At 46.6% G+C, this 15,541-nt stretch overlaps 1 protein-coding gene across 20 annotated transcripts in view; it reads right to left on the reverse strand.

Annotated features, from left to right (window-relative positions):
* The window catches only part of Sorbs1 (sorbin and SH3 domain containing 1), a 221,586-nt gene that overhangs the window by 75,755 nt on the left and 130,290 nt on the right, over positions 1-15,541 (reverse strand). For 11 of the 20 annotated variants that reach the window (XM_028772825.1, XM_028772783.1, XM_028772776.1 and 8 more), the window contains 4 exons: positions 15,097-15,209; positions 8,658-9,029; positions 5,191-5,332; positions 1,419-1,448 (listed from right to left, as the gene is read on the reverse strand). In XM_028772825.1, coding sequence (XP_028628658.1) covers positions 1,419-1,448; positions 5,191-5,332; positions 8,658-9,029; positions 15,097-15,209 — 657 coding nt within the window. The remainder of the gene's footprint in view (positions 1-1,418; positions 1,449-5,190; positions 5,333-8,657; positions 9,030-15,096; positions 15,210-15,541) is intronic. The other 9 variants (XM_028772869.1, XM_028772852.1, XM_028772838.1 and 6 more) reach the window with 5 other exon arrangements.

Raw genomic sequence — 15,541 nt, forward strand, 5'->3', positions numbered from 1 at the left:
TGTGTGTGTGTGTGTGTGTGTGTGTGTGTGTGTGTGTGTGTGTGTGTGTGTTACCACAGTCACTTGGGCTGGCCAGTGGAAAGTGGGCTGGAACCTAATGATTCAAGGCAAGGCTGTGAAGGGCACCTTGAGCTTAACCACAGCCTGTTCTGGTCCTGTAGCCAAGTCCTGATAAAGTTGAGAGGGTGTGAGAACCCCATGTCCTCCCGACTCAGGCTCTGCCCAAATCACAAGGGCAGCGGTATGCTAAAGTCATGCAGAAACCATGTAGCAGCTGCTCAAAAAACTGGTGGCTTCAGTTACTCATTGGATCAGGGGTTCTTAATGCTGAAGCCCATGAGCCTTTGCTCTGTGTGCCCTGTGTACACACTGGCTTTGTCAGGAGACTGAATCAACTGCCTTCATTAGACCCTCCCAAGGTGCCCATGACCAAAGAACAGTGGCAAGCCATCATGCCACACCATTAGTTACTGATGTACATACAGCACGGCTCCCTTATGCAGCCCCAGAGGCTGACTCTGCACCAGACTCATTGCAAGCACCTGAAGACGATGGTGCCTTGTGTCTACTAAGCACTTAGCACAGAGCTCGGGGCACAGCTACTCATTCGCAGAATCTCCCATGAGCGTCACAACAATCTGGAAGGCATGACCACTTTCTTCCTTCACAGAAATGAACTGGAGTATGAAAACCAGGGTTGGAAGCAGCATGGAATGACTGAATACTTCCATCCCTGAGTTTCCCAAGGATCCCCAGCCCAGCACTGTCTCATCCTGCATACCCTCTTGGGGGTGAGTCTTGACAACTGACTATATTTGTAGTCCCTCCACCATTGTGGAACTTGGCAATTACTCTCTAACTAAAGGTGTAGTCAGTAGGGAAGGAAGCATCAGCTTCTTGGGATCCAAAAATATCATTCTTGTCCATTAAATCTGACCCTCTGGAAGTGAATCTCAACAAGCCTTCTAGGAGGTATGGACGCCTGCTCAAGCTCAACTGGCAGCTTCAAGCACTGTGTGGGTCTGGGGGTTCTCATTTAGACTTGTCACCCAGGGCCATCCATCTACTGGCAGTCACCCAAAAGGGAAGAACTTCTCACATTTCCCAACACCTGATTCATTTGAGACAAACAACCAGGTGCTCCTCAGAGGCCTTCCATAAGTCTGCCTCAACAAAGCCCCTTTGGTCAGTGCATGGTCTGGTCTGAGCACCTGGGTACATGCTACACAGTTCCACAAGGCACGTTTACTATTGTGTTTCATGGATATGTCTGCTTCAGGGTATAGAAACTACTCCTGTTCCCATTATCCCTGTGGTCTGTCAATCAACACACAGGAAAATTCAGAAGACAGTGTTGACTGGACACCACTTGAACAGGATCAGAAGTTATCAGGTAAATAAATAGATTGCTCACCTACCTGAAAGACTACTGAGTCGTTTTTGCTGTTCTGTGATGAAAGAAAAGAACACAATGTAAGTAGTATTTATGCAGCACCTGGTGAGACAGAGAAGCCCCAGAATGATTAATTAGGACCAAATACTCTGGTCCTTGCTGTCTTCTGGGCTTGGATGTTAAAATACACGCCCCAGCTGAGGCAGTAGTCAAGATGTAGCTCCAATGATCCAGCCAAGAGGTTCCCCAGCTCCCCAACTACAGATCTGCACCAGGTCTTCGGCCCACCAAAGTGTTCTAGGACTTCCCATCTTGTCTCAAGGTGACCTCTTCACTTATGACCCTTCCCACCTCACATGGACCTCTTAACATACCAGACTCGGTACCTTCTGGCAGAGCTATGAGAACAATCGGGGACATGGCGACTGCCAGCTCCTGAGCTTGCCAATGCCAACCCCGTTGTAAGAGTCTTTTCATCTACCACTTGAAATCTTCTTAGCAACAGCCTCGCTGTTAGGTACAGCTATTTTCCTCAATGAAGATCCTCAGTACTGTAGCTTAGTCACCAAACATCTGCCTATTCCAGGGTAATGGAGAAAGTCTAAAAATAATCAGCATGAGCAAAGCGACCTCACCAGGATAAGGGTCTTAGATTACTCAAGGTAACACTGAAAACCATAGGGTTCTAGAAGCAAGATCTCCAGCTCAGAGTCTACAGTTCTTTCCAACCCTCGTGATCTAGTCGCTGCTGTATTGAATGCAGTTGCTCACTCTCCTGGGTCATCACGTGGAGGGGAGGCCAATGTCGTGTTGGCAGCATCCTGTGTGCACTATGTGATAAGCCCAGAAGTAACCTTTACCTTCTACAGCTGCTAAACAGCAAGCAACCAGAGAGATAAAAATAGACCATGCTGGCCCATGCACACTGTCACTGTCCCTAGGGGCCACATTCCTATTCTGTGCTAGAATTAGTATGGAGCAGAAGTAAACAGAGCAGCATGGGAGCTCAAGGCCACTGGACACGGCAGCTGTCCACCTCAGCTTCATACATGGGACTCACACCAGCTGAATTAGTGGACCAGTGGAGTTCTGGGCTTGGCTCTGCTGGCAACTTGCCAGATGACAAAGACCAATAGAGTAGTAACCTCTTGGCTTCCATTTCTTCACCTGTGGTGTCAGAGTACTCTAGTATCTAAATGAATTTATGGGTGCCATGCTCTATTCTGCAAGGTGCCAGGCAGGGCCATCCTTTGCCAGCAGAAGCAAGTGTAAGCAACCGAGAAGATCCTGTTGCTTCTGCTTCAAAGGCAAAATAGCTGTTCTCACAGAATGCCATACAGGCGGCAGCAGGTGTTTTTCAGTCACCAGCACTGGGATGACACTCTGATCCTTCCTGTCCACAGACATGTCTGGGAACCATGGAGATTTTGCTGTCCAAGGTGGTCCACAGCCAACCACAATGGCAAACTTCCTAAAACTCTGGAACCTCGTTCTCCTACCCCATCCCCAGAGCTTCTGAATGTAAACTGTAAGCTAACCAGACTCTCACGATCCAACACACAGTAAAGGCTGAAAGGCCTCGAGCAGGGGACCATGTGCCGCTTTCAGCTCTGTAAGTTTCCCAAGTTGAGCCCTTTCTTCACTGACCGAGGGTGAACAACGCCCGGAACACACTGGTGTGAAGGTTTAAGAACGAGTTGAAAGGGGACAGTGCTGTTCACAACCACCAGAGCTAGGCCAGAGGCTCAGAGCCTGGTGTCCCCTAGGGTCAGGAGGTTGGCCAGGGGAGACAGAATCATTAACAAACTAGGCCCTGTGACAGTCTAGACAGAAAAATAAAGGAACTTTTTTTTTTAAGGATGACTAAAGCAGAAATTTAGATATAGAGTAAAGTTATCACCGCTTAGGAAACTTTGCCACAGTTAAGAAATTGTTCTTCTGTGAAGAGAAGCAGAGATGCCAGGGTGGGTACATTCCAAAGCAGGGGCAGAACACTTGACCCAAACCCCACTGATGGGCACACACTCTCACTCTTCCCTACCGACCCAGCCCTACCTGGGATGAACCCATGGTTTTTCTCCTTACGGGAAACCGCTAGCTAATTAAAAAACAAAACAAGCCCTGTAGCATCATTACGCACAGACTTTTCTGAAGGATGTGCTTTGCTCTGCACAATCCTAATTTTAAACCAAAGGCAGAACTTGGTCAAGAGAAAAACAGGAACCAAAAGTCCTCTTTGATGAATAAGAGAAATTCACTCATTCAAGGGAGAAACAAAGAGGGAAGTCAGGCATTTTGGTGCCTGAAAATGTCCCTGTAGGTGTTGTCAGAGGGACTTGGCAAAAGCAGCTGACATTACGCTTGGCATTTCCCAAAAACCAAGCTGCCTTGGGAATAAATCCCGTTTTTTAAGAAACTGCCTTTCTTTCTGGGAACTAACTTGCTTTTTTAGAATAATGAGTCATGAAGAAGTTCACAGAGAAGCTATTGCTTTTTTCTGCATTTTCCTTTGTTCTGCATGATAGACACTGGCAAAGGGAGCTGCTGCCAGAGAGGGTGTCAGGGCAGAAGGAGAATGGGAGCTTGGATGGAGGGCCCTTCTGTCCTGAGAAAGAATACCAGGGCCACATAGTGCAAAAACAACAATGACAAAAACAGCCTGAAACCACTGAAGCCACCATGTAAACATTTGGGCAAACATTTAAAGTGAGAGAAAATGTTTTAATGCATCTATTTTTCCAGTTAGAAGCAGAAAAGAGAAACCTCTCTTCAGTATGGAAAGCAATGGAAATTGGACTGTAGCCCCATCTCCTCTAAGGGAAGAGCAGGGAAGTGAGTGAGAAGGGTGTCAAGGAAAGAGGGTTTGGAACCAAGCTTTGAGTTACAGACAGTACACAGCCCTGCAGTGTTCCTTCAATTCAATGTAGAAGAGCCCTTTCCTGGGAGATGGCCTGAAAATGTCCCATTTCATGTTGCAAAAGGATTTTCATAAATGCAAAGTTTATTCCTCTGTACAACTCCAAAATGGAAAAGTTGGGATTCAAAACCACTGCCTTAATTTTAAAGCAGGAAGATAAAGCTATACAGTGACTACTTCAAAGCTCTTGGATTTTACCGATGCCCAAGGCTCTTTCAGAGATAGATGCAGCAGGACCAACAAGAACAGCCAGAGAAACTATAGGAACCAAACAGAACCCCTAAACAGCAGAGCTACGTGGGCCATGTGGAATCAGTGCAAACAGACATACAAATCTAGGTTACAGAGGATGCCACTATGAGAAGAGGTGTAGCCAATAACCAGAAGAAAGTCTAGAAGCCTCTGTTACAGAGGCACAAAAGCATCCTTTACATTGTAGACAATCATGTATTCATTCAGTGTTTCCTCTTTTGAAAGTTAGTATTCAAAACTGCACTTTCTAGGAACTTATTACTCTGAACTAGTTAGTCATTTATGTCAGCACTTAAGAGACATACTTGATACTTAAGAGCCACATGCTTGATAAAGAACCAAGAGATACAGAGTTCATCCACTTTTGTGCATGAACTGTTTGCAAATAACCACAAAAAACCAAGGTATCACAAATGGCCATGAACCAGCCCAGCGTATATAGATACCTGACATTATTACAAATCAGGGTCCTCTGTCTCCCTGTTAAGGCTGCTCTCTGGGTCCTATGAGGAAGTAGGGCAGATAGCCCGGGGCAGGGTTGGGGAAACTTTTTTGAAGAAGGAATTTCTTGTCCTAGACATCATGGTTGGAGCTGCTGACTCCAGCACCCCGCAGGTGGCTGCCTTACCTCGATTGTGCTGCAGGAGCACAATGGTGGGGTTGACGATGGTGGTGGAGGGGTAGGCAGACGAAGGTCTGCTTGTTGGAGGGAAGGCTTGGGAATCGGTTTCAATGTGGGAAGAAGAAACTTCATTTACTAAAGGACCACCCTGAAAAACAAAACATTAAGAAGAAGTATAAATACAAGACATCTAGAATTAAGGCTTAGTAAGAAGAGGGAATGAACATCTCTACAAAGACCTTAATTAGAAAAGAAAATGTAACCAGTGAGTCAATTCCAGTTAGAAGTTGAATCTGGAAATTTGTTCTCCTTGTTGGTATTAGTAAGGGGGAAGAGAAGGCATGTCAGTAACTGTTGCTGAGAGTCTCAGGATCGTCCATTATTTTCACCTAGTAATAGTTGGGTATCAATCTGGTTACTGCAAAAGCAAACTCAAACCAAAATAGAATAACATGCAAAACTCATGCAATTCCAAGTGCGATTTAAGCACAAGAGCTGGTGTGAGTGGGAAAAGTCAGGCACCCTCTAGAGAGATGTCAGACAAGGCACTGGTGTAAGAAGAAAGAGGAACCCCTTTGTCATGGACAGTTACTCTGAACATCACTGAGTAGTCAGAGAAGCGCTGAGCAATTTCAGCCGAGTAGGATCCTATCCTGCTGGGACATCTCTTCTTCACTTCAGTGTCAGAACAACAAAAATCCTTGAACAAAGCCATGGGAGAATCTTGACTTTAAAACCTGCAACTCCCACCAGACACATCGACAAATCACACATGCCTTTATAAAATGACAAAGGGATGACGCCCATCTTCTGAAACAAATGAAAAATAGGACCCTAAAATAGGGCATTGACTGGCAAATGTTCCCTCCACCACACTTAGAGGTTCTGAAAAGTTTTTGTTTTATATCTTCCAAATCTTAAGAGATGGCAATCCCTGTGCCCCACTTCTGGGGACTAAACTTAGGGCTAAGCCCATGCTAGGCAAGAACTCCATATGCTCAGCCCCAGGGTAGCATTCTTTTTTCAAAGATAGAGTCCCCTATATAGCCCAGGCTAGCTTGAAATTTCCTATGTAGATCAGGCTAGCCTCAAACTCAGAGATCTACTTGCCTCTAGGCATGTGCCACTAAGCTTGCCAAGTTGGCATTCTTAAAAGGATTTAAGAACAAGATTTTGATGGCTATTTTTGAAACAACTATGCTCAGAGACCACCTACTGGGTGTACCAGCATACACCTGCAAGACAAAGACAATATCTCTCTCTCCTGTCACCACATAACACAATGCCCTGAAAATTGCTCAAAAACAAAACAAAATAACAACAACACTATGAAAGTGACAGAAGCTAGCTAGCTACCAGCAAGGGTGTGAGGGAACTAAGTTCTGTGACAACAGAATGCATCCTCATCAGGAGAGGCATTGGTATCAGAACCCTGGACAGCTCTAACACACAGTAGGGCCTTTGTGACCAGTACTCTGGTTGAACTCTCTTTTAAATGTTCTCTAGAAAGCCACTTCTATGGGCTCAACCTTGTGAGTAAGATCTTTTCCCAAGGCTTGAGGGGTTTGTTGTATCAACTTATGGCCTGGATGCTACCTACTGGGCATCTGGAAGGGGAAATCAAGCAATCTGCTTTTAATCTCTTACTCTGATACCTAAAGCCAAAAGCAACAAACATTACTAAGTCAACATCTGGAAAGTTTATTCCAAAACAATTAGGCCAGTTGGATAAACTGTATACACTGTCCCAACTAATCTGTCTTGGCACACAAAAACCAAATTCAATATGCAAACAGAGCTACAAATGCTTAACAGTAGGTACACACCAGAAGGGCTCACAGCCACGCGAGTACACTCTGGTAAGACTCATTCTACTTGCAATACATTGGCAAGATATGTGTGCATCCTAAACCAGAATGCCTTCTAATCCACTAGGGGTTCAGCTAGGAGGCATAGAGTATATCAGTGTGCAACAGAGATGAGCTGCAAAGCTCAAAGTAGGAGATCCAAACTCATGATTCAATCTGGCTTGCTCCTGCTCTATAACTGCACTGGGCTGCATCTGGAGGTTCGAGAAGAGGCCCAGCCCATGACATAACAGTTCCAAGCTTTTGTGTGTTTGGCACCTCATTACAATTCTCCCACTAAGCCAAATAGGAAGTTTCCTTCCTGTTCTCTGACTTGATCCAGCTTAACAAGCCATTTAACCAAGTTTCATGGGCATACTTCTTCCAGCAAAGGATGCTAGTAAATAAATGTTCAGTTCCATCAGCAAAACACATGATACTCAGCTCACTGTACGTCAATAGTGGTGTTTACGGCTCCAACATCAAAACCCCTTTGATACCTGCAACCAAGTGAGAGGCCCCTGCCCCTTATCAGTCCCACTCAATCAAATCCATGGTATATAAACCAGACTTCTCCAGCGCTCAGATGATCCCATGGGCACCACCCTTGAGAGTGGGTGTAGTCTACTGAACTCCTCCAGATCATCTGAAAGCAGGAGCCCTGGCTTGTTGTAAGTGCACCTGTGGAACCTAGTTGCTTAGAACATGCTAAGATGGAGCCATCACTAAGCAGTTACTTTAACTTCTTCATTCACTAGGATAAGTCCTCAATAATGTAGCTAACAGGAACCAGGCACTTCCTCTATGCTGGGCTGAACCATGAGTCCCTATCATAGGAGTGGGTACTGAACCCAGGGCCAGCAAGTGTCCTCACACTACGACTTATGATGTCCATTCAGATTCTTTCGCTCTGGGCTCCTAGGGGAGGAGGAGACATACTGAGCCAGAAGCAGCTGGGCTATCTATAAAGAGACTCACACTGAACAGTGAAGACTTTTAAATTTCCCAGTTACTGATATGTAAGTTTGCCACCAAAACCACAGTGGACTCCTCTTCAGGGTCCCTAGCAACTATGTCTTGTGAGAAAGGCTTAACATATCGGTTTTCAGATCCATTTGCTCAATTAAACACCCCCTCCTTTCTTTCTCTCCCTCTCTCTACTTCTGTTTAAAAGAGAGTCCACTTTATGAAATCAGCCAAAGGATAAAACGTTTCCTCCTCATAACCTCTCTTATTCCTCGTTTCCTATCATCATACCTGTCTGTGGCTTTCCACAGCTTTCCTCAGCCTTCAATGTTTTATCTGTCCTGACCTACGAAGATCAGGACCAGGTGAGGTAAAGATCACAGATACTTCTCAGAGGGAAGACAAATTTCCATCATAAAGACGTGCATTGCCAACAGAGCAGAGGAGAGAGGGTTTTTAAAAGGCAAGAGCAGTCATAGGTGGCCATAGGATGCACATGGGAGACATGCTCTTGGGGACAGCAGACACAGATCCAGCCATCATACAAGCACAGTGGCCCAGGCCGCCTCAGAACTTAGTACTTCAGTGAGAAAGGGAGGGGTTTACTGTCAGGAGCAGACATTCAGGGTAGCCATGGGGAAGGGGGTCCAGCAAGCTTACGGTACTTGAGACAGCTCCTGGGAGGTCAGGCTCCAAGCCTCTGTGGAGGTCCTCCGGTACGGGAGGGACCAGCGGAGGCGGTGGTGAGGGTGGTGGCGTCTGGCTAGCAGGGGAGAGGGAGCCACAAGCACTGGCTGGCTGGCTGTGGTGGGGCCGCCTCTGCAGATGAGGGGGAATGAAATCATCTAGTGTCGGGAAGGTCAGAGGTGAGGCAGCAGGGGTGGTCGCCGGGACAGTGTGGATGCAGCCAAGTGGCCCCAGAGATGCTGGAGTTCTGGCAGTGCCTTCTTGCCCTTGCCCTCTGTCAGTATTAACCAGGTAGAGAGGGACAACTATTACCTCAGACGGGGCTGGGCTGGAGGAGGTGGCATCCTGTGGGAAATAAGGGTTGTTACGAGTTACGCAGAGGGGACGGCAGAGAGACAGGAATTCCACATTTAAACAGTTGCGCGTGGACATGCAGTGATGCACTTCAAGAAATATTTAATCAGTGCCCTTTCCTCAGAGTACATGAGACAGTCAGTGCTAACCAGTGCTAGCCAGCTGGCCTCCTGATACTCTATGACACAGAGGGAGCCCCATCCAAGTTCACTTTCCATCCATCTATTTTTGAATCCTTTTAACACTTTATGAGAGAGAAGGAGAACAGACAACAGAAGAGGCAGGCGGGCAAGCAGACAGTGTTTAACCCCACAAAACTGCCCCGGGGCCCACAAGCTTGGGAGCAAATGCAGTTTCTTTAGCACTTTGTCGTAAGACTTAAACATCCTCACCACATTGTTATTAGTCTATGAGTTCCACGATCTGGCATACTGAGACATTTACAGACAAGAGCCAGGGAGACAGGAGAGGCTGTGCTGAGAGGGTTAGATAGAAGAATTCAAGTATTCAAGTACTGTAACACTAGTGAGGAGAGAGAGGGTAGGGAACCCCAAAGAACGAGTAAGCCACTTAAACCGGTTCTGAGAGAGACAGTGTAGAAGACACACAAGCATTCCTAGTTTCTTGCCTTGGCTGGATAACACGGCTGCAAAAGGTAAGTTTCTTTGTTCTTCTGGTTTTCGGGATCAGAGGTAACCTGGGGGCCTAGCCTGGGAGGCCTCACTGCATCTGGGAACGAGGCCCATGTCCCCAGTGTGGGATTCTCACCGTGGTTACCGGCATCTTTGTGGTTGTCAAAGAATAGCTTGGGAGGGTCAGGAGGAGGAGCAGGGGGTGGTTTTCCTGTGCTGGCTGTGGCTGTGCCAGGGACAAGGCTGGGAGCTGGTGCCCGGGTGCCTGCAGCCTCTGAGGGAGTGTCTGGGGCTGAGTTACGTGCAACAGGAGAGTAGTTTTCCGATGTTGCCCGGCAAATGTTACTGGATAAACATGGGACATATAAGCTGCTGACCTGTTTACTCCCTGCGGCCTCATGACGTGGGTTAGAGCTCACACTCTTATTGTACACTAATCTGGAGGCTATATAGTGTTGGTGAGGTTGGGAGGATACTTCAAGGCCCATGGACCCAAAAAGCAATGAACCAGGACATGATGCATTTTTGGGAGCCAACCTAGCTCTCAGCGGAACAGAGATGGGGGGAGGCAGTGAGGGGTTCTGTTGGCTGGGGGTGCTGGGTGGGATGTAAGGCTTTGGTGAGCTCATGTAAAGGGAGTCCTTGTAGTTTCGGTGGATGGTGGGGGACTGCCATGCAAAGCGGTCCTCTTGAGGGAAAGGAAGGCATGGGAGAGACAGAACCTTTAGTAGTGGTTTCAAGACATGACATCAAAACAGAGAGAAAAAGGGAGGGGGGAGATGGAGAGAAGCACCGTTAGAAACAGCAGCACAGCATAATAAAAGACAAACAACTCTTGATAGGACTGTAAGCAAATCCTTCTGATGCCCACGGCTGTAGTCCGGGCAGCTCTGAGGACTGCCTCACTTACCTGCAGGGCTGGCCTGACTCACAAGCCAGGGAGGCGAAGCCAGCTCCATCACCAATGCTAGTCTGCCTGCATCCTGCCTGTGGGCCTATCTGCCAGCAGAGGAAGCCCCTGAGCCGAGTCCTCTTTGCTTCCCGACCTCCCTTCCTCAAGACTCCTGTTGAGGCCTTTCCCTTTAAAAGTTTAAGTTCACTGGACTTGTCTGAGTTACTTTAATTCTTTCCCTCTAGGAAAAGGAGAAATGGAAGGGTCTTCTATGTGTGTGTTCACAGGAGGCAGATGTCTCCCTTGAGTCCCTGATTCTGTTCTTGTTTCCACCAGCATACAGAGTTCACTTAGGGGAGGGCATTAAAAGCTTTAAGTCCATGTGCACTCTTCTCTCAGAAGAAATAATAGAACGATAGAATCAATCACTAAGAACATAGCTGAAGGATATGACTCAGTTTACCCAGCATGTTCAAGGCTCCAAGTTCAATCCCCAGAACAAATAAGGGGGCATGGAATTAAAGAACATGTAGTCTCCCACTTCTGAGGCACATGGGCATGTAATTAGCCTATGGGGTTGGGATGAGTCTGGTTTATTCAGCCAGTTTACCACCATGCACAGGCAATCATTTTTATACTTGGGTGATCAACTTTAGCCACACCATAAGAACAAAGCTCTGGTAACAGGCTCAGAGTTACAGAGTTGAAACTTATCCCTCATCCTTCATCCCTCTCTGTTCAACCTTTCTTCCATGGACCTCAGTGAGGAAGAGGGATAGGAGGCTGGCTGACTCTTTAGCCTGATCCTCCTCAGCCAACCAGTGGCTCACCTGGGAACGAGACTCCCAGAGGAGCAGTACCAATGTGCCCAGACTTTGCTCGCTGGCTGGCCCTGATCTTCAGATTCCATATGAGAACAAAACCAGAAGTCTCCTCTAACTGCAGTGAGAGGGACTACAAGTTGGTGAACATCTGACAGATATGTTGTGACCAAAAATGAGGAAGAGCTACAGAAGACGGCTCCATGAGTAAGAGCACCTGCTGTGCAAGCTTAAGGCCTGAGTTCAAATCCCAAGGACTCAAAGAAAAAGCTTGGCATGATTGTACATTCCTGTAACCCTAACAATGTGGTGTACAGACAGGGGGATCCTAGAGTTCACTGGCCAGCCTACCTGGCTGAAACAGCAAGCTTGTGAATCAGTGAAAAACCCTGTCTTAAGGTTTCTGTCTGTCTTACAGACAGATGGCAACTGAGGAAACCACTTCTTTTGTCTTTGTATGGGCACACACAGGTGAGCATATCTGAATGCTCATATGCAGGTAACTGCCCACATTGAGGCCAGTTTTTATTTAGCTTTTATACTTTGTAGAATATATATGGGAAAGGGAGGGGTCATTAGAAAGGGCTACTAGTTAAGAAAGTGAAAAAAGTCTTTTTTTTGGGGGGGGGGGGAGGGGGGGGTCTAGATTAGACTATCATCCAGAAACAGTCAACAGCCTACACCTCAAGCACAAGTTTGAAATAACAGTCTGGGTATAGAGACGACTATTTAAGTATTCTCAGTTAACCAGGTCTGTGTCTTATCCACCACATCCACAGTAGTGCCAGTGAAGTGTGGCCATTTATAGCAGCCCAAAATCTACAACAAAGAGCCCCTCTAGTATATAGCAAGAGTAAAACCTGTCACATCAGCTCTTCGGTTTGATGAGCTTGGAGTGAGTGCTAGAACACTTTGTAGTCTGACAACCTCCAGAAACGACAACTGAACTAGCTTCCACCATTGAGACTGTCAAGGAAGCTGGCAGGGCAGACGAGAAGCAAGCAGAAAGCCATTCTGATATTGGCTCAGGTTCACTTTAACTTTGGACCAGAGTCTCTTGTATGTGACGTCTTCTTGTCCAAAGATAGAAAGCTGCTTCGATGATTTTCAAACTTAATCAGTCATGGCCATGTACGGTACCAGGACTGCATGATGTCAGGCACAAGTCTTCCTGGGGTTGTAACCTTACAGAGAGGACACTTCCCCAGAGTGTCCACAATACACACAGAGTCAAAGGACTTCCTGTCCTGGGGCTTCTTTTAACTCTAAAGAAGGAGCTGGAGTTGGACTGAGCAAGAACAGAAAGGAGTAAGTAGCTTTTTGCTTAGTTTTAAGTACTGTAGCCTACCCTACCCACTGTCCACAGATAAAACTCAACTATCTTTTTAGAAAGTGTGTCAATGGGAGAAGGATACGTCTTAGAACATGTGGTGTGTTCATAGTTTCTATTTCAGAAACTTCCAAGCCTCAGCTCTACTGGGACTACCATGCTGATGATGACATCACAGAAAGGGACACTGGTTCCCTGGCCATGGGAACGGGAGGAGGGTTGGGAGGAGTAAGCCCAGGCAGGCAGGACACAGGATTTCCACCTAGCCCATCTATCTTTTGGATCCTAACTGAGTCCTTAAGGGAAGATGTTCTGCCAACAGATCCATAAACTCCATAGAGCCAGAACAAAGCCCAAGAAGCTGCCCTGCCCGCCTTGCCTTTATTGAAGCCAGTGAGTAATTATAGCAAGCACTACACAGCTAAGAAGTCATGTTTACTTTCAGAAAATAAATCTGCAAAGTAATACAAGACACAAAGTTCTTGACATTCAAATGGCAAATCTAACACTGAACTGCAGAATACATGTCCTATGTCAGCTATTTGCCTGTCTCCCTGAAGACAGTGTAGGAGATGTGAAGTTGAGTAACAAACAGATCCTAACACAGGCTGGTGGACACATCACAGGATGCTCAACCCTACTATAAAGCTCCCCTTATCAACTCTCCGACGGCAGTGTTCAGCACACTGGTCTGGGTACAGGTGTACAATAAAGTTGTGTTAAATAGAATCATCTTTACCTCCCATGTGATATTTATTTATGCAGTGCTAGGAAATAAGTCCTGGGCCTTGTACATACTAGGCAAGTGTTTCACCCCTGAAATACAACTCCAGCCTAGCCCTTGCTTTTTTGTGTTCACGAAACCAAGAGGCATTGGAGGGTTAGCCTTTGGGCTCAGCCACTGATGGTGAAAGACAGTGTACTTCAACGCCTGCTTTGACTGGATGCTGGCTGTGTTCTAATCTGAGCAGAGCAATAGCATCCATCCTTGAGACGGCTGCAAAGGAAGTGCTAATACCACACACAGCACATTATACACACAGAAGCTTTCACAAATGGGAAAATTATGACAAGCCATTTAACAGACAAGTGACCTACAGGAAGCCAGGCCTATTCACAGTGCCTGGCTCTAACCAGGGCCTACGTGTACAAAGCTGAAACTGAGGAGATAAGTCCTGGCAGGAGGCAGAACGGCTTAATGGTGCTGCTCATCACAAGAAGATGAGCGACAAACTGTAGACCAGGGAGACAGGTCTACACAGAGAGAAGATCCCATCTGAGTTCCTTGTATGTTTTAGGACCACTTCAGAAGGACACACAGGAGCCTGTACCATCCAGGGATCATTTGAGCATCAGCACCTCCTATAAGGAAGATGGCTCCATTCCACGTAAGTGACTCCACCTTATAAAACATCTTTCATATACCACTGGAAAGATAGAATCTATTCCTTTTATCAAAATAGCAAAGTATAGTGAGAAGCAGAAAAACAAGGTGGAAAACCACCTAAGAGCAACAACCAAAATAAACTCACCCCCTGCACCAAACTGTATAGCTTTAGAAGAGTGTCTGTCACACAAGCACTACCAAGGCCTAACCCTGCTCAGCTTCCACGATCAGAATGTGCCTATCCAGGGTGGTACGGCTGTCGGGCAGGGGGATATGGGGGTGTTCTATAGCAGAGCAGATCTGACTCTGAATCCAGCCTGTGGTGCCATTGCAATTGCTGTTCTAAGGCCTTTGGGCTAGGGACTTAAGGTCTGGCCACAAATAGCTGATATTAACCTGTCACATTACAGTCACTCAAACTCTGAAAGTCTCAGCTTTAGAAAGTTAGTGAGATAACACCAGAGACGCTCATCTGAATACTATGCTCTAAACAGTTTCTTAAAACTAAGCTCAGGGGCTGGAGAGATGGCTCAGTGGTTAAGAGCACCGAATGCTCTTCCAGAGGTCCTGAGTTCAATTCCCAGCAACCACATGGTGGCTGACAACCATCTATAATGGGGTCTGATGTCCTCTTCTGGTATCTCTGAAGAGAGCAATGGTATACTCATATATATAGTTAAATAAATCTTTTAAAAAAAAAACTAAGCTCAGACTTTCTCCTACCTGTTCAAGGCTAAATAAATTCCGTCTTTTAGAATCTTTCCACGCGTATATCAAGCCTAGAGAACAGCAGGCCTATTTCTAACACCCACATGGACCAGCCTCATCCCATTCCCTTGTTTTTACTGACTCCCAACTCTCCTCCTAAGAAAGCTATTCCAGAGATGATCAGAGTCGGGATCCCTACTCCACCATCCAGCTGGAAGGCACAAACTTGGGCTGCCAAACTTGAGAATGGACAACAAGTCTCCACCCCATTTGCATGCACACACCTACCTGGGGCTTGTCAGCAGAAAGGCTGGGATGCACACTTCTATAGCCCTTGGCAGCAAGTGGGGAGGGCTGGGCGTTGCCATTAGCATCAGCACTGGAAGAAAGTTTCCATTCATCTGAGGCAAGAAAAACACAAACAAACCCCATCATTCACAGGTAACACCCACTGGCTTCCCACTAATTCAAGGGTCCCTGGTGCCCCAAGGCACAGAAGGTAAGAAGGCAAGAAAAACCATACCTGCTGAAGGGTCCTCTGGCTCCAGGCCTGTGCGAGGAGCAAGAAGGATGAAAACAAAGAAGGAAAAACAGAACCAGTTATGTTTGCGGGAAGCAAGCATGAAACACACTGACCGATGAAAATCAGTGGCCCTCATCTGACACAAAAGACCCTCAGTCAAGAAGGCCCAATCACCATAGGAACCCACTTGAGACCATGATGTTCACAGGC

Source organism: Grammomys surdaster, unplaced genomic scaffold, assembly GCF_004785775.1.
Source record: "Grammomys surdaster isolate TR1022 unplaced genomic scaffold, NIH_TR_1.0 66, whole genome shotgun sequence".
NCBI lineage: Eukaryota > Metazoa > Chordata > Mammalia > Rodentia > Muridae > Grammomys > Grammomys surdaster.